Source organism: Zootoca vivipara, chromosome Z1, assembly GCF_965207765.1.
Source record: "Zootoca vivipara chromosome Z1, rZooViv2.hap1.1, whole genome shotgun sequence".
Classification (NCBI taxonomy): domain Eukaryota; kingdom Metazoa; phylum Chordata; class Lepidosauria; order Squamata; family Lacertidae; genus Zootoca; species Zootoca vivipara.
Genome location: NC_142583.1, coordinates 47,529,741 through 47,554,090, shown reverse-complemented (window position 1 = coordinate 47,554,090; position 24,350 = coordinate 47,529,741). Strand labels below are relative to the sequence as shown.

The 24,350-nt window shown below is 43.8% G+C and overlaps 1 protein-coding gene and 1 long non-coding RNA gene across 4 annotated transcripts in view; one reads left to right on the top strand and one right to left on the bottom strand.

The window, feature by feature from the left end:
• Positions 1–887, bottom strand: part of PDE5A (phosphodiesterase 5A) — a 78,276-nt gene extending 77,389 nt beyond the window's left edge. For both annotated transcript variants that reach the window (XM_035111539.3, XM_060278567.2), the window contains exon 1: positions 138–887. In XM_035111539.3, coding sequence (XP_034967430.1) covers positions 138–256 — 119 coding nt within the window. In that variant the 5' untranslated portion in view covers positions 257–887. The remainder of the gene's footprint in view (positions 1–137) is intronic.
• On the top strand, positions 576–23,801 carry LOC148687367 (uncharacterized). 2 transcript variants are annotated; one of them, XR_015947776.1, is made up of 5 exons: positions 576–712; positions 6,195–6,453; positions 19,779–19,965; positions 21,713–21,795; positions 23,676–23,801. It is a non-coding gene; the product is annotated as an uncharacterized LOC148687367 (long non-coding RNA). The 2 variants fall into 2 exon arrangements; XR_015947777.1 differs by lacking the exons at positions 19,779–19,965; positions 21,713–21,795; positions 23,676–23,801 and adding an exon at positions 8,178–8,431.
• The last annotated feature ends 549 nt before the right edge of the window (positions 23,802–24,350 follow it).

Sequence of the window (24,350 nt, the reverse complement as noted above, 5' to 3'; positions counted from 1 at the left end):
GTTTGTTGCTTCCAGCTTTGAAGCGAGGCTTTGCTCCTGCTTTTTCCCAGGCGAGCGGCGAAAGGGGAGGGGAGATCTCTACGCACCTACCCCGCGCTGCTGGCGCGACGGCGTCCCCCTCGCGGCATGGCTCTTACCTTGTCCCTTTCCTAACAAAGTAAGAGCGGGTGAAGTCCCCGTGGTCATCCAGCCAGGCTTCCACAGCTTCCTCCTTGCTCTGCTGTTGCAGCAGCTGCGGGTGGCAGCTGCCCTCCATGGTGGAATCGTCCGCTGACGGCAGCGAGGATATCGCAATGCCTGTCCGGGCTCCTGCGGCTGCTCCTCTCCTTATTGCTTGCTGCGGATTTCACCTCTTGACCCCGCAGCCCGCTCCCTCCGCGCCCTCCTCTAGTCCTGGAAAGGCGCGATCCCCCGAGGCGCGCTTGGATCCAGGCGCCGGAGCCGCGAGGTCTCCACCCTGCCCCGCCCCCGGGAGTCCTGCCTATCTCCTGGTCCCAGGGCTCCCAGGTGCCTTCCCGCGGTACCCGGACCGGAGCCAGCGCCACGCCTCCTCCCCGGCGGGGAGCCTTCCCCCCCCCCGCGGGGATCCAGCCCCCAACGTGCTAGGCGGCCGGTTCCACCTCTCTCGCCGCGCCTGCCGCAGCTCCCCAAGGAGGGATTCCTCCTCCTCCGGCTGTCGCCGCCCGCAAAAGCCCACACTGAATGCTGCAAGGCGAGTCTCTCTCTCTCTCTCTCTCTCTCTCCTCTCTCTCTCTCTCTCCCCTTCATTTTCGCCTCCCGCGATCGCGTGTCACTCTTCCAGGGAGATTGGAAAGGAAGGTCCAAATGTTTCTTCCCACAGCCCCTGATGGCACGTGCAGGCAGGCACGGAGCGCCTTTACCTTTCCGTATAGGCCGCTCGCCAAGAGCGCTTGTTGACTTGCGGTGTGCACGTGTGAATGCATCAGGCAGCAAGCGGAAGGGGTAGGCGTGGAAGGTCTGAACACAGTCAGTGCCCCCTTCAAATTTTGTTGTTGTTGTTGTTTAGTCGTTTAGTCGTGTCCGACTCTTCGTGACCCCATGGACCATAGCACGCCAGGCACTCCTGTCTTCCACTGCCTCCAGTAGTTTGGTCAGACTCATGTTGGTAGCTTCGAGAACACTGTCCAACCATCTCGTCCTCTGTTGCCCCCTTCTCCTTGTGCCCTCCATCTTTCCCAACATCAGGGTCTTTTCCAGGGAGTCTTCTCTTCTCATGAGGTGGCCAAATTACAAAAGGATAAAATAGGGGACACACCGGCTTCTTACTATTGAGCGTCTTGTATGAAAGTGCCCCCTGTAACATGGTTTGTGGTCAAGTTTGAAGTCTCTTTATAAGTGTGAGAGAAAAATAATGAAAAACACATTCTTTGCTTGGCTCTCAGTCATTGGCACAACTATTGTACATTGGGCATACATTGGGCATACATTGTGTATGAAAATGTCCCCAAAGTAGAGTGCTAGATTCCACACTTCAGGGAGATGTGGGCATTAAAAAAGAAAACATCATTCATATTTTGCCAGAACTCACGTCCTCTGTTGGCAGTAATGTAAGTTTAATCATTAATTGAAATTAAACGTCTGTTCCATCATGCCCCGATAGTTTATCCCAACCCATTTTCACTTTGCTGTCCAGCTACTTTATGTTCCTGTTTACAATGCCAGCCTTGACACAATTGTTTTGCTGCATACTCTGAGTCAGCCCAGCCGTGCGGTGAATACAGAGGGCAGCTGGCCAAATAGTGACTTAGTGTTGGCACAATTAAGCCAGTGATCTTGCTGTGTGGTGAGAAAAAACTTATCACATTACTGTAGCTTGTAAGAAGCCCAGGAAATAAAAGGGGTCTAGTTGGAGTCTCTTTGCCACATGGCAATAAGATGTAGACAACCAGTTTAAAAATGGTTACACATCAATGTTGATAAGCTACCCCTTGGTAAACAGGAATCTGTACTTATTTACCTGCAATCAGCCCACATTTCACTGCGTCCATTTGGCTGAATCTGCCATGCTGAAGCACATCTCTTAATGTTAGCATAAATGTGTTTACCTGAATGTGCTTTAAATATGAAGGATGAAAGCACTTAACAGTGAATGCATGTAGAAGGAAAGTGGGAGCATAGCCAGCTCTACCTCTGACCTTTGCAGGTTCATTTGGCTTGAGATGCAGCTCAAGCCTGAGGCTGTATGCACACGACTTCCCCCAAAGAATCTTGGGAACTGTAGTTTGTAAAGGGTGCTGGGAGTTGTAGCTCTGTGAGAGATAAAACTACAGTTCCCAGGATTCTTTAGGAAGAGCAGTGTTGTTTAAGTATGATGTGTATGCGGTCTATGAAAAAGCATCCTTCATGCAGTTTCTACAAGTTATTCAGATGGTTGACTTGAGTGTACATCCCTTCCCCCCTTTTGAACTTTGCACATTAGTCCAGGCAAAATCCTGGTGGTATCCTACTTAATCTTACACAATTCTTGTTTATGTAAAAGAAGACCGATGGCAAAATGAGCTCTGTGTGTGAGGCAGAGACTGTGTGTTCTGCGTCTTGGGAAGGAAAGCACTGTGGATATGAAGAGCCCTGCTAGATCAAACCGAAAGGTCCATCCAACATCCTGTTTCCCACAGGGATCAAGCAGATGCTTTTGGGAAGCCCAGAATCAGGACAGGAAGGCTCTACTCCATCTCTCTGGTTTCCCCCACAACTACTACCGTCCTCTGAATTGGAGGGATGCCCTAATTACTCCTGTGTGCCTTGGCGGGTCTTTTGTTTCCCCAAAGTTTAAACAGACTAATTTGAATGAATGGGAAATCTCTTCAAATACACCTGGAAGGTTTCTGAAAATGTAATCCGCGTAACTCTGCAAACCATCACACAAGGAGGAAGAAAAGCCAAGTCTAAGGCTACGTAACATCCCGTACATTTGCAGCACACACACCCCTGACAATTCTGGGAACTGTAATTGGTTAAGAGTGCTGGGAATTGTAGCCCTGTGGGATGTGTACTGCAGTTCCCAGGATCCTGTGTGGTTTAAATGTACGGGGCCAAGAAGGGAATGTGCAAAGGGAAGAAAAAACATGCACCTTGGCTCCATGTCACAAAAGCAAACGAATGTTCAGATTATCTAAACAGAACATTGTACTGACAGGATTAAAGGAAAGACTAACGAAACCATTTTGAAATCAAAGAGCCCATATTTTGAACAAATGCAGGCAGCATGTTGTGATTATGAATGATCTGTTGTTTGTAGCATGGAGTGGCTGGTGGTTGCACAGATGTTTAAGACATGGGTGGAAAGAAGTGGGCCACCAATATGAGGGTGAACATTTGGATTTAGCTGCAAGCTTTGCTCTGTGTCAGAATGACCTAGCAGTTTGGGGCAATCCTTTCATATTCCTTTCAGGTACCATCACACCATACTACTAAAGACCTGGCTTTGTTGACTTAGCCTAGGAAGTCTGAAAGGCTGTATTCAGCAGCCACAGAGTGATGAGTGGTTTCCTCCACACTGGCTCTACGTTCTGCTTCCTTTGCTCCTAGCTGGGCAGAGAAGCTAGAGAGAGAGAGAGGGGGGGGGAGAGAGAGAGGGAGAGAGAGTAGGAAGTGGCCCGTTCATGAAGTCGAAATCAGTCTCTACCATATGTGTTGCAATTGTGCAGAGAGCAGTTATCTCAAACATGAAGGATAGGCTGAATGTGTGAAAGATGTCAGAGGAAGGATGCTTCTGATTACAGTTCCTGGAAACCACTGGAAAATAGAGAGCTTTTGCTCTCAAGTCCTATTTGCAGGCTTCCCAAGGGCACCTGGTTGGCCACTGTGAGAACAGGATACTGGACTTGTCTGTGCTCGTGCTCTTAGGTGAACCATAACCTAGGGATTAATAGAGACCAAAAGCCAAACACCTGAATTTCTTGCATTGGCTTGGGTTAGACTAGGAGACCTCTGAGGTCCCACACAACTCTGTGATTCCACTAAGTTTGGGGCAATGTATTCTTCGTCCAAAGTACACTATAATTTTAATCACTAGGAACAATGTACCTGGAGCATCGGCAGAGGCCTCATCAAGTTTCTGTCCCGCATCATTTTTTTTAAAAAAATGAGTTATTCTGTAGGACCCTGCAATCCTGTGTGCATAATGCAGCTTATCGGTCACAGCTGGGCCCAGCAGCTGGACTGGCTCTGGCGAATGGTTTGGATTATTTAAATTCTTGAACACAGAGAGGAAGTAGTATGCTCCGGTTGTGTAGTTTATTAAGAGTGTTGAGAGTTGTTAGGAAAGCCTTGTTCCCCCCCACAAAGGTACAGCTGCTAGAGTTTCCTGTCAAGAGAGATTTGATTGTTGCTGCTCTGCAAGGGAAATAGGTGTCTCCTAATAAGTCTCAGCACTCTTAATAAACTACAACTCCCATAATTCTTTGGAGGAAGGGCTACGACTGTTTCATGGTGCTTTAAATGTTATGGTGTGGTTGTGGTCTACCCCAACGAGAAGCCTGTTCTTTTGAGAAACAGGAGGAATGCTGGAAATTTGGGCTCCAACCACTGTTTCTTGTATAAGTCGTAAGGAAAGAAACACAGAGCAGTGCTAGTGCTGGTGCACAGCTTCCATTTATCCCAGAATGGCTCGTGCTGTAAAGGTTTTCAGTGCAAGTGCCCTTTGTTCCTTAAGCCAAGTTAGCTCCAAGACGACATTATGTATGAAACATTGCCCTAATGGTGCCAACCAGAAATGTAAGAGGAACACCAAAGGGACTTGTGAATAACCTTTTCTGGATGATCAGGGCTGAATATTAGTTAGATTAATTGCTTACTGAATTATTTAAAACAGGAAGCCACCAATAATAGCATTATTTATATGGCAAGTGGAACACATGCCCATAAACCAAAGCTCAAAAGGGGCAGAGTCCACAGAAGAACAAAGCAAGAGGGAAGTTGTTTAGCAGCTGTGTTTGTAGTTCAAAGATATCGACCATCACAGGCTTACGAAGCCTTTGGGCAGTGAACTGGGGACTGCAACATGCCGTTTGCTGCAGGCTTCCTGAAAACACTTGATCCTCTTTGATTTATATTGAATGAAAAGGATTTAAGAACTGGCAGCGCCAAAATGGATTTTGTCTTCTATATGCATCACCAATTATGCTGAGCACAGAAAGGAGGTAGTTGGGGTAAAAGATTTTCCTCTGCCAATATGGACCTCGTAACCAGTTTAGCGGGAAGAATATTGGACTAGGGCTTGGGAGACCAGGGTTCAAATCCCTACCCAGCCATGAAGCTCACTGTGTGACCTTGGACCAATCACTGCCTCTCAGCCTAACCAATATTACATGGTTCAAGTGCAGACCTGGTAAAACGCTGTCCTGTGCAAGGCCAAAATTTGACATACACACCTACCCCAGTCCTCATGCTGCCTTCCCAAAGCTGGCATGGCAAGGCGCTGGGCTTTGAGAAGGAGCTGCAAGGCTCTGACAGGGTCCTAGAGCTCTCCCATCTCATGCCCAAAGCCAGGTAAACACTTGCCCATCTTTCGGAAGGAGGAGGACTCTAGGACCCTGTCAGAGTCCTCATGCCTCAGGCAAGTGGTTACTGGACTTTGAGAAGGCACCGTGATTGGTTGCACACTTAGTGCCCCCACACTGCTGCAGTGCCCTAAATCTGACTCTGCAGGGCTGTTGTGAAGATTAAATAAGAAAAAGAAGAACTATGTACACCCACCTTGGACAAAAAGGTGGGATATAAATGTAACAAATAAATAAAACCAGGTTTTCTGACCATTTTGTTCCTAATGCGGACTGAGCTCCTTATTTAGTTATTCCACTTTCTTTAGCCAAACTTTAGTCCTATGGATGTTGCAGGACTCCAACTCAGCCAGCATGAGAGATGATGGGAGCTGTAGTCCGCCCAAATCTAGAGGGCCACAAGTTCGCATCTCATACCCTTCAACACAATGCAGCCCATTCTTCAGGACAGGACTGCTTACACTATCAGACAACTTGTTACAGGTATCTGAAGAAGTGTGCATGCACACGAAAGCTCATACCAAAATATAAACTTAGTTGGTCTTTAAGGTGCTACTGAAGGAATTTTTTTATTTTGCAGACAACTTGTTGATATTCATCCTGATTTGCTTGCACAAAACTTATGTGGATCAGCTTCACATAATAATTTAAATGGCAAAATGTGTCTTACAGGAGGAAAACTGCAACCAATCACTTACTTTAGAAACTGAGTTGGCAGCAGTGCAAGCATCGAAAACACTTCTGAAGAGAAATGTAGAAAAATGCTTCCTCTGTAAGGGCTGTAATGCTTGTGATGCCTCTAAATCACTGCAAAACCTAAATGGAAAACAAAAAGAAAGTTTTAAAAGAAAGCTTCTAGAGAGATATGAGGACAGCAAAGAAGCACCCATCGCAAGGAAGAACACAAAGCAGGAAATGAGGAAATATAAAGGTAGGACACAGTATGGGAAGAGCACTACAGTCTATAAGGGACTTGATGACTGTCTGGAAACTTCTATTGGGTTAGAGTGGAGCAACCAAGCTTGTTTCTGGGGTTAGCAGGACTGACCAAATTAAGCCAATTTCATGTCGTATTCATTGTATTTCAGTTTGTTTCCAAACTCAATGCAAGGAGTTAGCATGGACCTTCCAGGCACCCAACTGGACCAATATATCTCAGGATTCTCCTTTGTTAACCTGCCTGAGATCTTGAGTTCTGAAGCAATCCTTGTCCCTTTGCCAAGAGAAGTACAGTTTATGCCAGTTGTGGCACCTAAATTATGGGATAGTTTTCAAAGAGGGATTTGTTTGGTCCTTTCCTCTGTAGTTTTAAAACAGGCTCTTAATAATGGCTCATCCCAGCATGAAATATTTAGTAGATCCTTTGATATGAGCCCATATGGTGCCCTGGGAGAAAGCATTGTCTGTGACAGTCCCCAAAGTGAGCCCAAATGGGAATTCCCTCACCACAAAAGTGGGTCTAGCATCTTCATTGTATAGCAAGGATTATATCTGGGAATGGGAATGGGAATCATCGTTGGAGGCTAATTAATTAAAAAGAGAAAGAAGAGCGGAAATGTTAGCATGTTTGAAATCTGATTCTAATCATAATTCCTTCTTATGTTTTGTTCTTTCCCACATCACTTTAAGTCCTATAGACTTCATAGATGGGGCACTGTGGAATGAGACAGAACCTTGTTCAGATGCCAATGAAAATCAGAGCTGGAGTAGTGCTGCTTGCTATGCTTTGCTAAGTTCCTATAGCTGTGGACAGAAAGCAGCTTGTGATCACTGGTCCTGCTAACTAGGAATGGTGGGAGTTGTAGTCCAACAAAATCTGGGGACCCAAGGTTGAAAAAGCCTGAGCAGATGTTTTGGACTATGTAACCTTCAGAGTTTTAGATCAGAAAAAATATGTGCTTCCTGTGACACTACTCTTATCAGATTGATTTTATGGTTTTTATTTTGTAAATGGCCAATAGGCTGATAAATCAATCAATCAATCAACCAATCAATCAATAGCTATGATGCATGGTGATTGGAGCTCGGGCTCTTTGGTCACAACTACTAGAATCAGGGGGATATAGGGTTGGATATGAAAGCTGAGGCTGGCCAGACTGACAATCCTGAGTACCCACGGCTGTAGGCAGTTAGCTAAAATCAGGCCAACACTACAGCTGGCATTTGACAAGCAGCATGCTAACCATTAGTAAGCCAGTGGGTCACTTCAGCTTTTGTAGTAAGCATTGCAAGAGTGGTTGCAATTATACATGGTCATCCTTTCCAGCTAGAGCTGGGCTGGTGAGTGCAGTCAGAAAGACAAAAGTCGTGGCAGGTGACCTGATCTATGCAATGACTAGATGCAGATAGCTTTTTGAATACCGTATATTGCCAACAAGATTAGCATTAAATCCTCCACTATATGTCAGCCACAAATCTTTTTTTGATTCCATGATCCCAGTTAACATACTACCTTTCTGGATCATATATTGTATCATGGTTCTCCAGTTTCATCTGTGATCTCAGTGAAATTGTGCACCTTTTTTGTCATCCCTCCTTTTCTCTCATCAAGAACTTGCTTTCAGAGATTTCATTTGCACCCTTTTGCAAAGCTCTTACTGCAACTGTCCTTTGAGTGCTGCAGATTTAAAGGACTGCACAAATTGTTTTGATTAGCTTCCTGTAAATACTGCATGTCGGGACTGCGGACAAGAGATTCACCAGAGACAACAAGTTGAAAAAGCATTTACTACACTGGAAATGACAAACTGAAGGAGCAACACTGGCTGTTTCCCTTCTGGCTATCAAACAAATCTGAAGTGGTAGGAAATTACATTCGTGACTCTGTGGAGTGGCATCTTGTCACCTGCCAGCAAGTATTAGAAATGTAGAAGGAAGTGTTTGTCAATAATAAACAAAATGGCATTGAACTCTCCAGTGGTGGTTGCCACTTGGTAGAGTTTCAGGTGGTTTTAGTAGATTATCTGGGGGAAGCAAGGCCTACTGGTTTGGGAAGAAGGGGCGAAAGGAAGTTATTTGCAAGTAAAAAGGAAATGCAAAGTATGAAAGCTCTGGAGTAGAGCTCATGTTTTGCATGAATATTGTCCTAGGTGCAGACTCCGGCATCTCCAGATAAAAGGATCAGGTAGCAGGGACTTTTGTCAGAAACCCTGCAGGACAGGCTTCTTCCAGACATACATTAGTAGTACCACATCATTGCTGCTATGCTTTAACCTGAAAGCACACCATGCTTTCAGACTTCTAACCCTCAGTATCTACATGGGCAGTCTCCCTTTCCTCAGCTTCAAACATAGCTGTCAAGTTTTCCCTTTTCTTGCGAGGAAGCCTATTCAGCATAAGGGAATTTCCCTTAAAAAGGGGGAGAATTTGACAGCTATGGCTTCAAATATCTGGGGGGAGGGCAGTATTCACTGGGGCTGTTGCATGCAGGGGAAAGGGCTAAATACTCTATCTCTGACTGTACTCCCAAACATGATCTCCCCCTGCTGCATTGGCTGCCAGGGCGGCCGGCAGATATAAAAGCACACTATTTGGAAAGGAAAGGGCTAAAGTAACAAGGCTGATACCTAGAGTGGAGAGACAGACCACAGAGAAGGAAAAGGCTAGAGCAGTCTAAGAAACAGCAATCTGTACGGGACATAAGCAGCCAGAATAGCAGTGGAATTCCACCGAATTTCTAAAAGTCAGATTTTCTGAGCTTTGAAAAAAAGCTGGTAGGTGGCTAGGGAAAACACGAAAAAGGAATGCTTTGTTCATGACACCATGCAGTTGGTTCGTAAAAAGTGGGCAAACCAAAGCAGGGGTTGCTATTCCACAGTAAATGGCTGGGTGGAAGTAGCCTCAGAGAAGATGGTACTGAGCTAGATGGGCGAATGAACCTGCTATGGCAGCTTCCTAGGCGAGAACAATGCACACCTGATCCAGAGCTTTCTTTGTGTGCCCTGGTGCACATACAGGATGTGCCCAGGCCAAGGGAGCGTGCCTAATTGAGCTGAATGGGGAATCATCTTTGAGCACACCCAGAGCAGCCTCCTCTGTTTCAGTGAATATGAATCCCTTGCTGCTGAATGGACCCTCTGTGCTCACTCAAGCTCTCACAACAAAAAAAGGATTCACTAGATCATAGAATCATGACCCACTGATTGCGAAGAAGAAGTGCTGGGGAAATTTAAGTTGACCGTGTGCCAATTTCTCCAATGCAAGGAAGCCTCCAAGGGACTACTGGGCAGCCATATGGAATGAATACGGTTTACATAGAAATCAGACAGAGAGGCTGCTGGTGTGTGCCTGGGAATAAAGGCTATAGCTTGGAACTGGCTGTGCTGAGTGCTGGAAGGAAGTAGCTTGCTCTGTTCAGAGTCCCATGCTTGGCAGAAGCAGCCTGCAATGTTCTAAGTTCATTGGACTCTTGGGCCTTGATTTTTGCCTGGGGACTAGCAATGCCTTTGCTGTTCCCCCCCTACTGTTCATTCTCAACATGGGTTTTTGTTGTTGTTGTTGTTGTTGTTGTTGTTTTTTATAAGCAAATTTTTAACTAGGTTGCCTGGACCACTATTACTTTTCCCAACTTTCAGAGGTTTATCCTGATCAGGTAAGCAGTAGCAAAAACAAACTTGGTAAAGAAGCAGACATAATAGCTGTACCACCAAAGGACAAAAATGAAAGCAGAGAAGTTGCTGTTCCATAATAGAGAAACCTCATGACAAGGGGAACTAAATGTGCATGTGCAATAAATACATGTATATTCAAGAGGAGGAGTGGGCGACCTTATAATAGCCTTTGCCATCCCAAACCATTCAAATAGTTTGGACTACAGCTTCCATCAGCTCCAGTCAGCATGGTTAGAGGGGACTAGGTTGGTTGGCAAAGTCCCATCTGCACTATACATTTGAAGCAGAATCATGCCAGTATAAAACATGCTAGGATTCTTCTCCCAGAGAATCCTGGGACTTGTAGTTTGCTAAGGGCACTACTGAGAGGTGTTAGGAAACATTCCCATCCCAGAGCTACAGTTCCCAGAGTCCCCTGGTAAGAGGTATTGGTTGCTAAATCACTCTGGGAATTGTGGCTTTGTGAGAGGAATAGGGTTCTCCTAACACCCTCTTAGCAAACTGCAGTTCCCAGGATTATTTGGAGGAAGCCTTGACTGTTTAAAGTGTCAATTTGTTGAGTTTTTGTACAGTATAGCCAAAAATCAGCTGAATTGCTTCCAAAATGGTCTTCCAATATTTTATACAGCTCCACCATAAATGAAGAAAACCAGCTCTAAAAGCCTGACAATTCCAACAAAGGAAAATACTGGTATGATAAACCCCACAGAGGTTTTTTACAGAGGTAAAATATCTGCTTACAATATTTTACATATCAGGCTCATTGCGACATTAAACTAAGTGGCAGTCAGTGATACACAATATATATCAGGGGAAGCCATTGTGGAGGCTTTCAGATGTTGTGAACTTCATCTCACATTGACTCCAACTAGCATGGCCAGATGGTAGTTCTACTCTAACAACATCTGGAGGGTATAACATTGGTCATCCCTGATATAGACAGAGGCCTACCAGTATGTTTGGTCAGGATTATCAAATCATACATGAAGCCATCAGAATGTCATTGATTTGTTAAAAGCAAACCTTTAATTCCTGACCACATCACCATTAAATTTTTACAAGACTACTCTTTATCTGTGAAGAAAAAATTCCATCCTTCATTAAGTCAGTTTGGGACAAAAGCATTAATGCCCCCCCCCAAAAAAAACCCAAGGTTCAACTGACTGTGTATTAGTGGAAGCCAACAGGGTGCCCCCACATCTTCTATTCAGCACACCCCCTGTAGCTCACCCAAACCCACTATGGAGGGTCAGTTTAGTGCATTTCCAGTGAGAATCCCAATAGGGATTATTTCCAAAATCATCATCAGCCATAAACATCAGGACAAGTATAGGTTCTCAGCAGCTAATAAAAATTCCCATATACTGAGACATCAACACTCCAGTAGCCGCACACTAATCCTCCAGAGCAACAGTTTTTCCATACAATCTACTGCAGATATTTGTGAGAGAAGAGGTCACATACATCCCACGATCCATCACTGTTTATGCTCCATGCCCTGGTTTTATTATGCAAAATCTTGACCTTCATTGAAGAGGTGAAACATAGGAAGCTGACTGTCCTAATACGAATTCAGAGCATGGCCCATCTAGCACAGTACAATGTTTCACAGTGAGTCCCCAGGGCTGCGGACAAAGGTTTTTCCCAGCCCTACCTGGATATGCCAAAGACTGAACATGAATCTTTTTGCATGAAAATAATTTGCACTACAACTGAGCTGTAGCCCTTCCCCGGGTAAGACCTATGGCACACTTGGGTCTTCATGCCATACCTCTTCTGGACTACATTGATCTTGTTTTGGGGTGGCAAGATTGTTCAAGCACTGAGGTCTACAGTGGAACCATGAGCAAGGCAGATGCTACTAGGATTATCATGTGCAAAGGAAAACAAGACAAGCCAGCTTTTAAAAAGGAACTAATTTCTGTACATCCGATTTTTATCACTCTTGCATGGTGATCTATACTTGACAGACAAAAAACAGTGTTCCGTGCACGTATTGAAGCCAAAAGGATCCCTTCCTGAGCTAAAGTAAGATGTTAACAGCATGGAAAACTGCCCTTTATGAGACCCCCTAAGAAAGCATGTCCTTGAGTTCATTCATCCTATTGTGGAATGGTTGTAGACTCTGAGATCAGTTTGTACTGTACCTACAAAAAAAGCACAAATTCTTTTGCTTTATAGCTAAAGGCAAAAGGCTCCTCAGTTCTGACATTTCCTATTAAAACTAGAACATGTTTCTATAAAAAATGTAAACCCTGGCCCCAAAGACTTATAAATTAAACTATAAAAAAGAAATATTTTGATTTATTTATTACTGTGTCCTCTTTTTAACTGTGCAAAGCAATTCATTCTAGTACCCCACCCTCAGAAAAGAAATCTGCCTTCTTTTACTTTGCTTTTACACATCACATTAAACCACAGTCAATGGCTTACTATGAACACATACATGTCTCTCAATTTGCTTCTTCCCACTAGTAGACAGAAACAACAAATCATGTTTCTTGGCATGGCATTCTGCCCAAATCTGGAATTATGGTTTGTTTCACTCAAACATGATTTGTAAGTCAAGAACAAGCATTGACTTGCTGAACATGGTTTGTTTGTAGTACAACAAACCATGGATGAAGCTTGAATGGAACTTTTTGTAATTTTTACAGATTCTTCTGCTTCCTGAGCAAATTTTATTGCCTTTTCCTTTTCAATTTCCATATTTTTTTCAAAAAAGAAGACCATCTTATCTTCTTTACCCGAAAGTTTAACATTTCATTCCTGTTCTAATGCCATTGCAACAAAACCCAAGGATCACTGCTGATTCCGTTCACCAGCAGGGAGGAATACTCTGCATTTTCCTGATCAACCACTAGGCATGGCTTACTGTGACATGTGAATGCAGTCTTTGAGGTAAATCATTCAGCAGCCAATGACAGGGCTCCACTAGTGGAAACCATTAGTGGAAACCACCTATCACTGCTGCAGAATGATTGAGAAAACCCTACCCTTACTGGTACCACATGGGGGTGACAATGGAGGCAGTGGGCTCTTTGGTTAGTACCATGCAAGTCGGCAGTTCCTGGCTGCCTGCTTTTGTTGATGTTAGTAGCCGATATCAGTGCCAGGGAAAGCTAGCCAAACAGTCCTTTCAGCAGTGCCACTTGATCAACTGCTGCTAGATCATTCTAGTGTGTTATTATAGCTGAGTTCATCCTACTGTGTGTGATATAGAATACCACCTTGCTTACGAAGTTTTTTATTGCTCAGGGCAAGTGCCTCTGATTAATTGGAGCAATTCAACTTAATTAAACAGCTGACTTCTTGCATCCGTTTGCTCTCCAACCCTGTCTGGCTAGCTAACCTCACAGCTTGTTAAGCTTGTTAAACTACATTTCATGAAATGAAATGTAGCAGCTGCAGGGTTGGACCTCAACCATGAGACTTACTTTACAACTGGCTGGCTGTGATTCTGGCAACTGGCAAAGGTCCTTCCAATACAGCTTGTTAGACTCAAGTGCCCCATCATGATTATGCACTGAGCGTAGGCCGCTCTTTGCTGAGTTGTCTGGAGATCATGACCACAAACTAGTGGCATAAATTCTTCTTAGGGCTCTGTGATAAGAACAAGGGAAGAATGTCACACCCAGCCCCAGTTGGCTTGAGGGCTAAACCTAACATTGGAAGATGGCCTCCATGCTGTTCACTCTATATTTCAATGCTCTATGACCCAGGGCAACCATTCTTAACACTGAACATACCACCACAGACTAAAGTGTTTGTTTGTGTAATGAAATACAAAGATGTCAGCAGGGGTTTAAGGATCCTCCTTGTTTCTTGGAAAATGATGGGTTTTTAAAAAGTGAAGGCATTTCCCTTATATTTTTAATTTTTAAAAAAACACTGGATTAAAATAAAATAAAAAGCACATTGTATTATTTAATGTAAACAGTGAGAAAACCAGATACCTTGTCTAAAAATAATAATAATATGTACAGTGTGCTTGGTTTATTTTAAAGTAACAAAAATAAGTTGAAAATGCACAGTGGTTTATACAAGCTAAATTATGACATAAAACAGATTATAATTTGTTCCAAAAGAAGAACATGCAGACCATTCTGTAATTAAAAGCAGAGGGCTGAGCCTGTTACGAGCTATGTGGACTGTAGAAAGTCATGAAATAGAAGAATGCTTGCTATGTTTTTTATGTCAAAGTCGGGGCATTATGATTACACACAATCATATTGCATTAAAAAGATATGGTTTGAGTTACATTATGAAGGAGAATTTGTGCTCTGAAATGTCAGTACAAATAAAAGGAAACATTGTTCAGGTGGGCATTGCTCTTGAACATCACTTAATGCCTGCTGGTGATTGATCAGAAGCAGCAGTCATGTATCTTCCATACTTAAGACCAGGGGTCAGCAACCTTTTTCAGCCATGGGCCGGTCCACTGTCCCTCAGACCATGTGGTGGGCCACACTATATATTTTTTGGGGGGGGGATGAATGAATTCCTTTGCCCCACAAATAACCCAGAGATGCATTTTAAAGAAAAACACACATTCTACTCATGTAAAAACACGCTGATTCCTGGACCGTCCGTGGGCCTAATTGAGAAGGCGATTGGGCCGCATCCAGCCCATGGGCCTTAGATTGCCTACCCCTGCTTAAGACTGTTTACTGTATATGTTTAATAATCAATGGGTGGGGGCTAAATTCTGCTTGCACACAGCTGAAGCTTAGTGTAGGTCTATTTGAAAGCCCTTTTATAAACATCCCTGTGCTGCTCTCTAAACCATGGGTTTTCAGAGGATTCAAAGAGCAGTATGGGCCTCAAAAGTGGAGGTTAAAAGACCAGTGTTGGGGTGTTTGCAAAAGGGCTTTCAAACAGCCCCACACTGCACTTTGAAGTCCTGACAATTGGTGCTTCAAAGCCAATTGGGAGATGTGGGCAGATAAGGATCTGTGCCAATTATTACATTTGTTAATTCCAATGTATATAAGGGGGTTTGTGATGAAATCAGTTAATTTCCTTAGCCACTTCTGATCAAATTTTTAGCATAATATCTGAGTAAAATAAATTTGAACTAGTAGGGGGGAGAAATAGTTTTAAAAAGAGCTGGGGAGGAAACAATAGATACATACAAGAATTTTGCATCAGTCAGTATAGATCCTGTGATGGTTTAGGAATTTCTCTCAATACCTTATTCTAATGTGAAGACTCAATTGCACAGTCCGATTCTGAGTTCCATGTCCCATTACATCTTAAAGAATCTAAATGTGGTGCTTCATTATAATAATCTTGAGGAATTGTAGTCTTCGATAAGGTGCAGTCAGATATACTCCATGACATGTGCAGAAGTTCCAAAGGAGCAGGAGTTTATGATGTATAAAATGGAATCACACCCCTAAAAGCTGTTGACAAAGAAGTCAGAGGGCGCAGCAGGAAACATTTGAGGGCCAGGCTCAAAGTCAGAGTTTTGCCACTTTAAAGTCTTGGGCAGAGCTAGGGGAACCAGCAGGAGTTGCATCACTATTCAACTGAGCTCAGACAAATCAGGAAGCAACTTTCATTGCTTCCTGGAATTTGCACTGGGAGCTGTCCCTGGTACTGCCCTGCATGACCTAGTATGGAACCTGGTACCCACAGGAGATCTGATGAAAGGTCTTCCCCTTTGACTTCAATGAAAAATGTTACTGTGACATGATTGGAGCTTGAGCATGTTTTCTCATGTGTGTGTTGGGCTACCTGTGTAACTACATAGATCTGGAAGACATCTATCATCTATCTATCTATCTATCTATCTATCTATCTATCTATCTATCTATCTATCATCTTCTATCTCTATCTATCATCTATCTATCTATCTATCTATCTATCTATCTATCTACATATACAGTACTTTATTTATTTCACTACTTTAATTATCTACTTTAACAAAGTCTTCAGTTCATGCAGTAAATGGAACTGTGTTCTCCTCAACTACTATGTACAACAATACTGGACAAATAAAACACTAAAGAGAGGGGGGACTATTAGTCCATAAAGGCATCTTTCTTTTACGTTATATCCTTCAAATAACTTAGATCATGATGGCTAGTTCTGTGAGATTCGTGACAGTGGTCTATCCATGGGACATATGAAATTGCTACAGTTCTGTGAAGTAGAGTAGGAGGACTAGCAGATGGGACTAAACACTGACGAAGTGTGTCATCATCATTTTCTTCCAGTGCTGGAGTCTGAAATTTGTCACGAAGTGGTTTGATGTAAGGCACATTTTCTACAACTTTAAGAACCTCTCTCTATGCTGTGATCATTATGTGATTTACTTTTGAAATTTGAAAGATAATATGAGCCAAAGTTGCATAGCTGTAGGTAGGTAGGTAGGAAGATAGATGTTGTTTAATATGAGTTCAGTCTCCTGCAGTAATTTATTGTACTTCCTTTAATACACCCAGAAACCTCTTAACCCCACCACTTGGTTGTGGCCAATGAATTCTGGGGTGTGCCCCCCCAACTGAGCAAATTGCTAAGCAATCTTTGAAAGTTGTCCCTCCCGCTAATTGAAGAGCAGTACGTTCCAAAAGAAGACCAAACCTATCCATTCTGAAGGAAATCAGCCCTGAGTGCTCACTGGAAGGACAAATCCTGAAGCTGAGGCTCCAATACTTTGGCCACCTTATGAGAAGAGAAGACTCCCTGGAAAAGACCCTGATGTTGGGAAAGATGGAGGGCACAAGGAGAAGGGGACGACAGACAGGGCCGTCTTAAGCTCATCGGGCGCCCTGGTGCAGGGATCCCTTGGGTGCCCCCCACCCCCACTCTTAAAAATAAATAAATCTCAACCTCCAGCTCTTCCCCTCCATTAAAAAAAAGGAAAGCTCTTGCCTTCCCTGGAGGCGCTGGGAGGCTTCCCTGTAGGCGCTCGCTGTCTCCCCCGCACCAGAAGGCCTTGGGGCTCCGCCTCGGCTGAGCCGAGAGCCACAGGGCCGGGAAGGGGAGAGCGCAGCCTGCGGAGAGGCCCGGCGTCCCAGCCACTCCATAGTTTTAAGAGAGGGAAAAGGACAGCCCTTTCCCCTCATGGCTCTTCCCCGCCCCCCCACGAAGCCAGCAGGGAGATTCCTGCTCCTGCAGTCCGGTCGGAGCTCTCCCGCCGGCAGTGGAGGCCATGGGCGCCATGGAGCCAGCGGAGAGAGCCCCAGACTGTGGGAAGGCATCCGAGCCTTCCCACCAACAGGGATGACCCTGGCGCTGTGTTTCATTGGTAGTGCTGCTGCCATGTGGCGTCGCCTCTACCAATGAAACACAACGGCGGGGTGAGGGATGACCCTGGTGCTGCAGAGCAGAACAGAGTCCTAGAGTCCCTGCTCTGCTCGCTTACCTCCCTGCTCTCCCCTGAGTGGCACGGCTGGCGGAGGGAAAAGGGAGGCCGCCACGCAGTTCCCCTACTTGCTGGGGTGCCCCTGAGCGCCCAGGCACTCTGGCGACCCGTGCCACTAGAGTCAATGGGTGAGACAGCCCCGACGACAGAGAACAGTGTTCTCGACTCTCAACATGAGTCTGACCAAACTGCGGGAGACAGTAGAAGACAGGAGTACCTGGTATACTCTGGTCCATGGGGTCACGAAGAGTCGGACACGACTAAACAACTAAACAACACCGTTCCCAAAGCTGGGGGAGGGGCGCGGCACAAGTGAATTTCCAGTTACAAGCTCCCATTCTTCAGGGAACATCAACTCATCATTGGCAAGCAATCGATTTAGCAAAATGTGATAATCCAGCCCCTATTATCAACATGTTCCTGGAAAAATTCTGTGGGGAAAAGGAGTGATAATAAAAGTACAAAGCTGCCTACTCTTATGTTTTAAATACAATGCGGGTAAAATCATATTCCTTCCATGTTTCTTTCCCCTTGCATCCCATGTTTTTCCCCCTTTGGATCTCAAGTGCTGCTTCTTGGATGTTTTACACAGTAGTTTGCATTTAAAATATTTACCCAGCCAACCTGCCCTAGAAGATCCCCTAGAGCAACTGTGGCTGCAATCCTATATACATTTTTGTGGAATGTAGGTAATCCTACTGAACTAAAGGAGTCTTACTTCTGAGTAGGCATGTTGCACTACACACACCTATTTGGGAGGGCAAAACTAATTCTGGGGTTATCAAACTGGTATGATGCTCTTTGGTTCCCTTTCTGAACATAAATTCACATTCCTGTTGAATTATCAACTTTGTGTGTTTTGTTTGGAACTATATAAATAGATGATTTGAAAGAGAGAGAGAGAGAGAGAGAGAGAGAGAGAGAGAGAGAGAGAGAGAGAGAGAGAGAGAATCCAACTTATCTGCCAGCATCAGGAACATGGCCATCTGGTAAATACAGGAAAACTACACTGCCCACTTTTTTTTACTCAATCTGTCATAACTTAAGTTATTAACTGATTGTTTTTTTTCATACATTTTACTAACTGAAACCCCAGAACACTTCTATGTTAAGAAGTGTATAAATACTTTTTAAGTTAGAAGTTGATAATAGATTCATTTTCTTACTTCAAAATGCTTCCTTTCTATAGTCTTAGGATCATAAAAAGCTGCCTTATTCAGAGTCGCACCATTTGCCTCAGCAATGTCTGCACTGACAGGCAGATACATTCCAGAGTTTCAGGCAGAAGTATTTCCCTACCTGCCGATACCTGAGACCTTCTGCATGCAAGGTAGACATTCTACCACAGAGCTACAGTCTTTCACTAGTCTCAAAGATGAATTTAATATGTTGAAATTGCAGACAAATTCAACAGGTATAGGGCAGGTGTTTTTTTTAAAAAAAATTTTTACCGTAAGTGGTTTGTTTTGCAATCTCCTCACCCCCCCCAAAAAAAATCATTTCACATGCCCCACAGGTAGAAATTCCTGCAACAACAGTGTGGCACATTATATAGACATGTGATCATAAAGACAGAAGTATTTTTAAAAGAAAATATTCCCGCTCCCCCTTGTAGTAAGGCTGTAGTTCTTCTTTCAGCTAGACACCCAACCCAAGCTACACTGAATTCAGTGATCAGACCTAGGCAAGATTGCAGTCTAGGGATATCGATCAGCCATATCAGCTAATATTTCCTTCATCACAATGCACAGCAGTGGATTTAAGAAAAGTTAATGGTGCTTTTGTTCAGCACTATGAGCTTTCACTGTTGCCCTGCACAAATACTAATGGATTGCAAAGAAATGTGAAATAGATGTTGCCAGTGCTTTTCTTCCAGAAAAAATGGTGCCGGTACTGCATACCCTTGAGTACCCCCATAAAAAGGCACTGGACATGGCACACAGAATTACCACCTATTTCATCAAGAACCTGCTTCACTACACAGATCTGCCTCAGGGCATCAGAGCTGAGGTGGGTTGGTGGCAACCCAAAACAATGCTTTCTTGGTTGTGGCCCCAAACTTTGGAATACACTCTCTGGCACCAACTTCAGTGGGGGGGTTGGGGGGGCAGGCAAATACATTTTCCAATGTTGCTCAGGCCTTTTATATTTTTGGTTAAATAAATCATTTTAACATGACCATTTTTGTCCTGCTGGCAGTAGTTTGTGCTGTGTTTTATGTTGTTCTTATATAGACTGTGGGTATTTTACGATTTTTATTTTTTTAATGAAAAGTACTTGTCAGCAGTTCCGAGAGACAGTCACTGGAAGTGGCAGGATACAAACCCTCTCTACATATCAATAATGTTCCATCCCAGCTATTCTTTGTGATTTACATAACACGGCTTCAAAGGTGCCTTCTGTTTCAACTTTTATACGGCTGCTGAAAACTCTTTGAACCCTTCAGGATTATACTGTACAGGTAATTAAGAACACAGCTTTCCATAATAGCTGGTTTCAGTTTTGTATATGGCTTTTCTTGTATGCCTCTATGTATAAATGTTTTTAAACAGAGAGAGAGGGGGGTACTTTGGTGAAATGTGAAATTTCTGTATTTTAATGTTTTGTTGGAAGCCGCCCAGAGTGGCTGGGGGAACCCAGCCAGATGGGCGGGGTATAAATAATATATTATTATTATTATTATTATTATTATTATTATTATTAGTTCTCAAATAGCTTAGTTGTCAAACAAATTGGCTCCCAAATGCCGAAAACCTAAGTAAAACCTTTAAAACATTTGACAAAATACAACACTGTTGGCTAATTAAAGCAATCAAAATGTGCAACTCATAAGGTATTAAAAAAAAACCTTTAAGTTTTTTAAGGTCTTTAAGGTGCTACTGAAGGAATTTTTTTTATTTTACTTCGATCCAGACCAACACGGCTACCTACCTGTAACCAAAAAAAAAACCCACCTCTTTTTTAAAACAACCCGAAAACCTGAAACTTCAGGGTATCCATCATTATCACCTCTACTTGCTTGATGAAATGAGAACACCATTCTGAAAAGACAGTTCTTTTGAATGGTAGCAGCAGACCAGATAGGAGCAACTCCAGAAAGTAATCAGTCGAGGAAGCAATGCGGTGGAGTCTAGAACTGTTTAGAATGTAGTAGAATCTCTTAAACTCTTTGGTGGTGGTGAGGGATGTTTAGCAGCACCCAAACTGAAGTGCCAGGTGCACAAGATGGTAGACTGATAAAATTTAAAATTTGCCTAGGCTACAAAAAAAACACACCTTGAGCCAGGTGAAAACTGAGATTCCGCTCTATATCCCCAAAGCTGCACTTATTTTCCTTGCCCAGGACAGCACAACAGATACCTCTTTCCCACATCTTTTGAGCCTGGTTCCCTCTTGTTCTTAGAATGAATTAGCCCATTGTTTCAGGGCGTCTATGAGTCTACATGGTATGCTCATTATTACATCAATACACTTGCCCTCAGACAATATAAAGCCTTTATCGTTAATCCAAATACACCATTTATCTTCGTTTACTTTGGTTAATTCTATAAACAGAACAGAATAATTTTGGAATCCCTGCCATCATAGACTGGTTAGTCTCTTAAAGGGCCTCAGCATAAGAGCCACACTATTTATGTAGGAGATCCTTAAAGGCCTGTTTCTACATGTGTTTGTTCTTGTGCTAAGATCTTCATCTGTGGCCCTCCTCCGGGATCCACTGACACCAGAGCTTTGGCATGTGGTTGCAGGGAAGCGGATTTCTCAGTTTTGGCATTTTTTGGTATGCTTTTTCCTTATTTTGTTGTGTTTTGAAATTTTGTAAGCTGCTCTGGGAATTCCATTCCCCTGCCCCCAGTGATAGGGTATAAACAACCCCTAAAATAAATACAACTAATCTTACATCTTCTGAAATATATTTCTCCTCTCAAAAGGATATTCCCCCCCCCCCGTGCAAATTATTCATTGTTGTGACTGTTTCCTTCCTGAAACTATTAATCATGGAGAAGAATGCAGATAGACACAATATGAGGGCCTGTATCAAGGGTTAGGAATCTCTTTCAGCCTGAGGGCAACATTAACTTCTGGACAGTCTTGAAGAGGTCACATGTCAGTGGCAACAGTGGGCAGGGCAATGACTGTGAAATTTACCTTTGCACAGTAGACTACCTTTACATGTACTCACACTCCCTTGTCTATCCTCTATCTAGGCATGTAGGAAGCATTATCAGTGTGCAAATACACATTTCAGTCAGGCAAAAGAAATTTCCAAGGAGGGCATGAAACAGAGCTGGTGAGTGCTGTGGCCTCGGAAGAGGGGATGAGGCTGGGGAAGGGAGAGTGTCCTGGGCAAAGAGGGCTAGAGGAGGCTGTGGAAGGCAGATTTGCAGCAAGGAATGGGAGTCAGTGGCACAGTTCGGCAATGAGTGGTTTGAAGAGAAGGATAATTGTAATCTACTTAACTCACTGTACCTGTCCTATCATTGTCTCCTGGGATGCAGAAGTTAAAGTCACCAATGGCAAAAGTTTGGTGTCATTAACCAGAGTGGAAGATACACAAAGTTGACCCAGGACACAATGAAGTGAAGTTTACATGCAGAACCCCATTAAAATGAATGGGTGCTGCACAGGAATGCTTGGAAAAGCCCAGTTGTCGTTCCAAAACCAAATTCAATCAAGATTTAAAAGTCCCACAGATACAGTTTGACAAGGATTAATTCTTCCAATGAAATTGTTCATTACCTGAACTGACCAACTTGCTATCGAATGACCACACAGGAGTTAATCATTGCTAATATATCCTATTGTTCATGAGCTATAGCAATGCCAGCTACAACAAATTATTATAAATAAAAGACAGAAGTTGAAGTCCGTGATTAATAGTTCAGTGAATAGTAAGTATATCCACAAGGTATTATTTCATCACTACATTCTTACAGTCTGGGATACTGAAATAATGGCACACATATAAAAGCTAAATACCAGCCTTTACTGATATCCCACATCTCAGCCATTGCTTAATTAAATTATGCAGATGTATGGCAAAAAAGCCAAAAACTTCCATCACTGCCTTATATACCCTTCACAATGACTGTGGGTGCCAAGATCTTGGTCCTGAAGTTCATCTTCCTACCATCTGCAAAATAAATGCTCCTTGGAATCACTGAGATGTGCTTTAATGCTTTACAGCTGTTATAAATCTAATAGCTCCAATCTAAATGGAGCTGTTTTGCTCGTTTATAACCTATCAACAAAATATGCTCTCGTGTAGTTTCAAAGAAACAATGACATTAAACAAGGAGAACTAACAACCTTGCATTTTTATAGCCTACTAAGTGAATGTTTTCTTAGCAGGAGAAGATTTGTTATGTTTATCAGGCTGAGTCGGAGCCCTTTTAATCATAAAAGGGTGTAGCCAACAAAGAAATTTACTTCCTCCTTGTGCAGTGTACATTAATAGCAACATGCAGTTGGACAGAACTCACTACTATTTCCCATTATGGATTCTGCACATATACATAAATGTCACATGATAAATCTTAGCCAACACCTAAAAATGTATTGTGGGATGATGGCAAACATGTTTGCAGGTATTTACAGAAAGCAATGTTATCACCATCATGTGAAGGGGAGAGTTAACTTGTCCCTTCTCCCTTCTGAATGTCCCCATTGTCATTCCTGCAGCAGCAGCAGCAGCACCAATGTTGGGGGCTGAATATCTAAAGCGGGAAGCCTGCTGGACCTGAGTAGGCTCCTGTGCAATTATGGACCCTGAACTTCCAGGGCAGAACAAGTCACCAGGTGAACTTGGTGCACTCACACTTCTGTGTGTGCAGTGCCTAGAAAGCATGGCTCAGAGCATTTTTCCCCTTGCCCCACTCCTTTTCAAGGGAAAATCCACTATTTTGTGATAGATCAGAACAAATGGCAATCTGGGGGAAACCTGAATTGTTGTTGGCTCCAACAGAGCAGTTTCCCCCGAGGGGAAAGCAGCGGGACAAGAGGAAGTGTGGATAAGCTCTTAAGACATATTAAAGACAAATGAAAAGTCACTAAGTGAAGAGAATAAGTGCCTAGAAATGTCGTAGAATCTTCATATTTGGAAGTGTTAAAAATATCACAGATCAAATCTGTAATGTGGAGGAAATCCAGTCCGCATTTTATGTGTTCCAGTTCACCGGAGTCTGGAGGACTTCCAGTCCAGGCCTTGAGGCAGCTGAACATAAGATTTCTGTCAAGCTTTTCTCATGCCTAATGTGTGTTTGAATTTGTTCTAAATAAAGTGTCTTGGTTACTATCCATCATGTGAAGAGTATATCTTACAATGTCTATTGAGGATCCTTCAAATATATGATCACTTGCTTTAGGGGAGAGGAATTTCTCTAAGTTAGACCTGCACTATGTGCACACAGTGGCGGACGAAGACTTTCCGCGGCCTGGGGCAGCCCGGGGGGCAAGCACCCTGGGGCGGGGCGTTGCCCCATGCAGCACGCATGTGTGGCGTTGCTGCGCACGACGCATGTGCAGAAAGCATGCGATGTGCATGGCGGCTCTGCGCATGTGTGCTTTGCTGTGGAGCCGCCAGCGGACCTCGGCACCATGCAGGGATGCTGCCGCCCAGGATCCTCCGCTTGCAGCTGCAGTGGCTTCATCCCTGCGCGGTGCTGGGGATGTTTGCTGGTGGCTCCGCTGCGTAGCGGGGCCTCTCTGCGATGGCAGTCGCACTGCAGCAGTGGTGTCCGTCGTCGGTGGAGGTGGGGAGAGGGTGCTGCCCCTCCAGAGCGGAGCCCGGGGCGCCCCGCCCCTATCGCCCCCCTCTTGCTACGCCCCTGTGTGCACACCCCACAA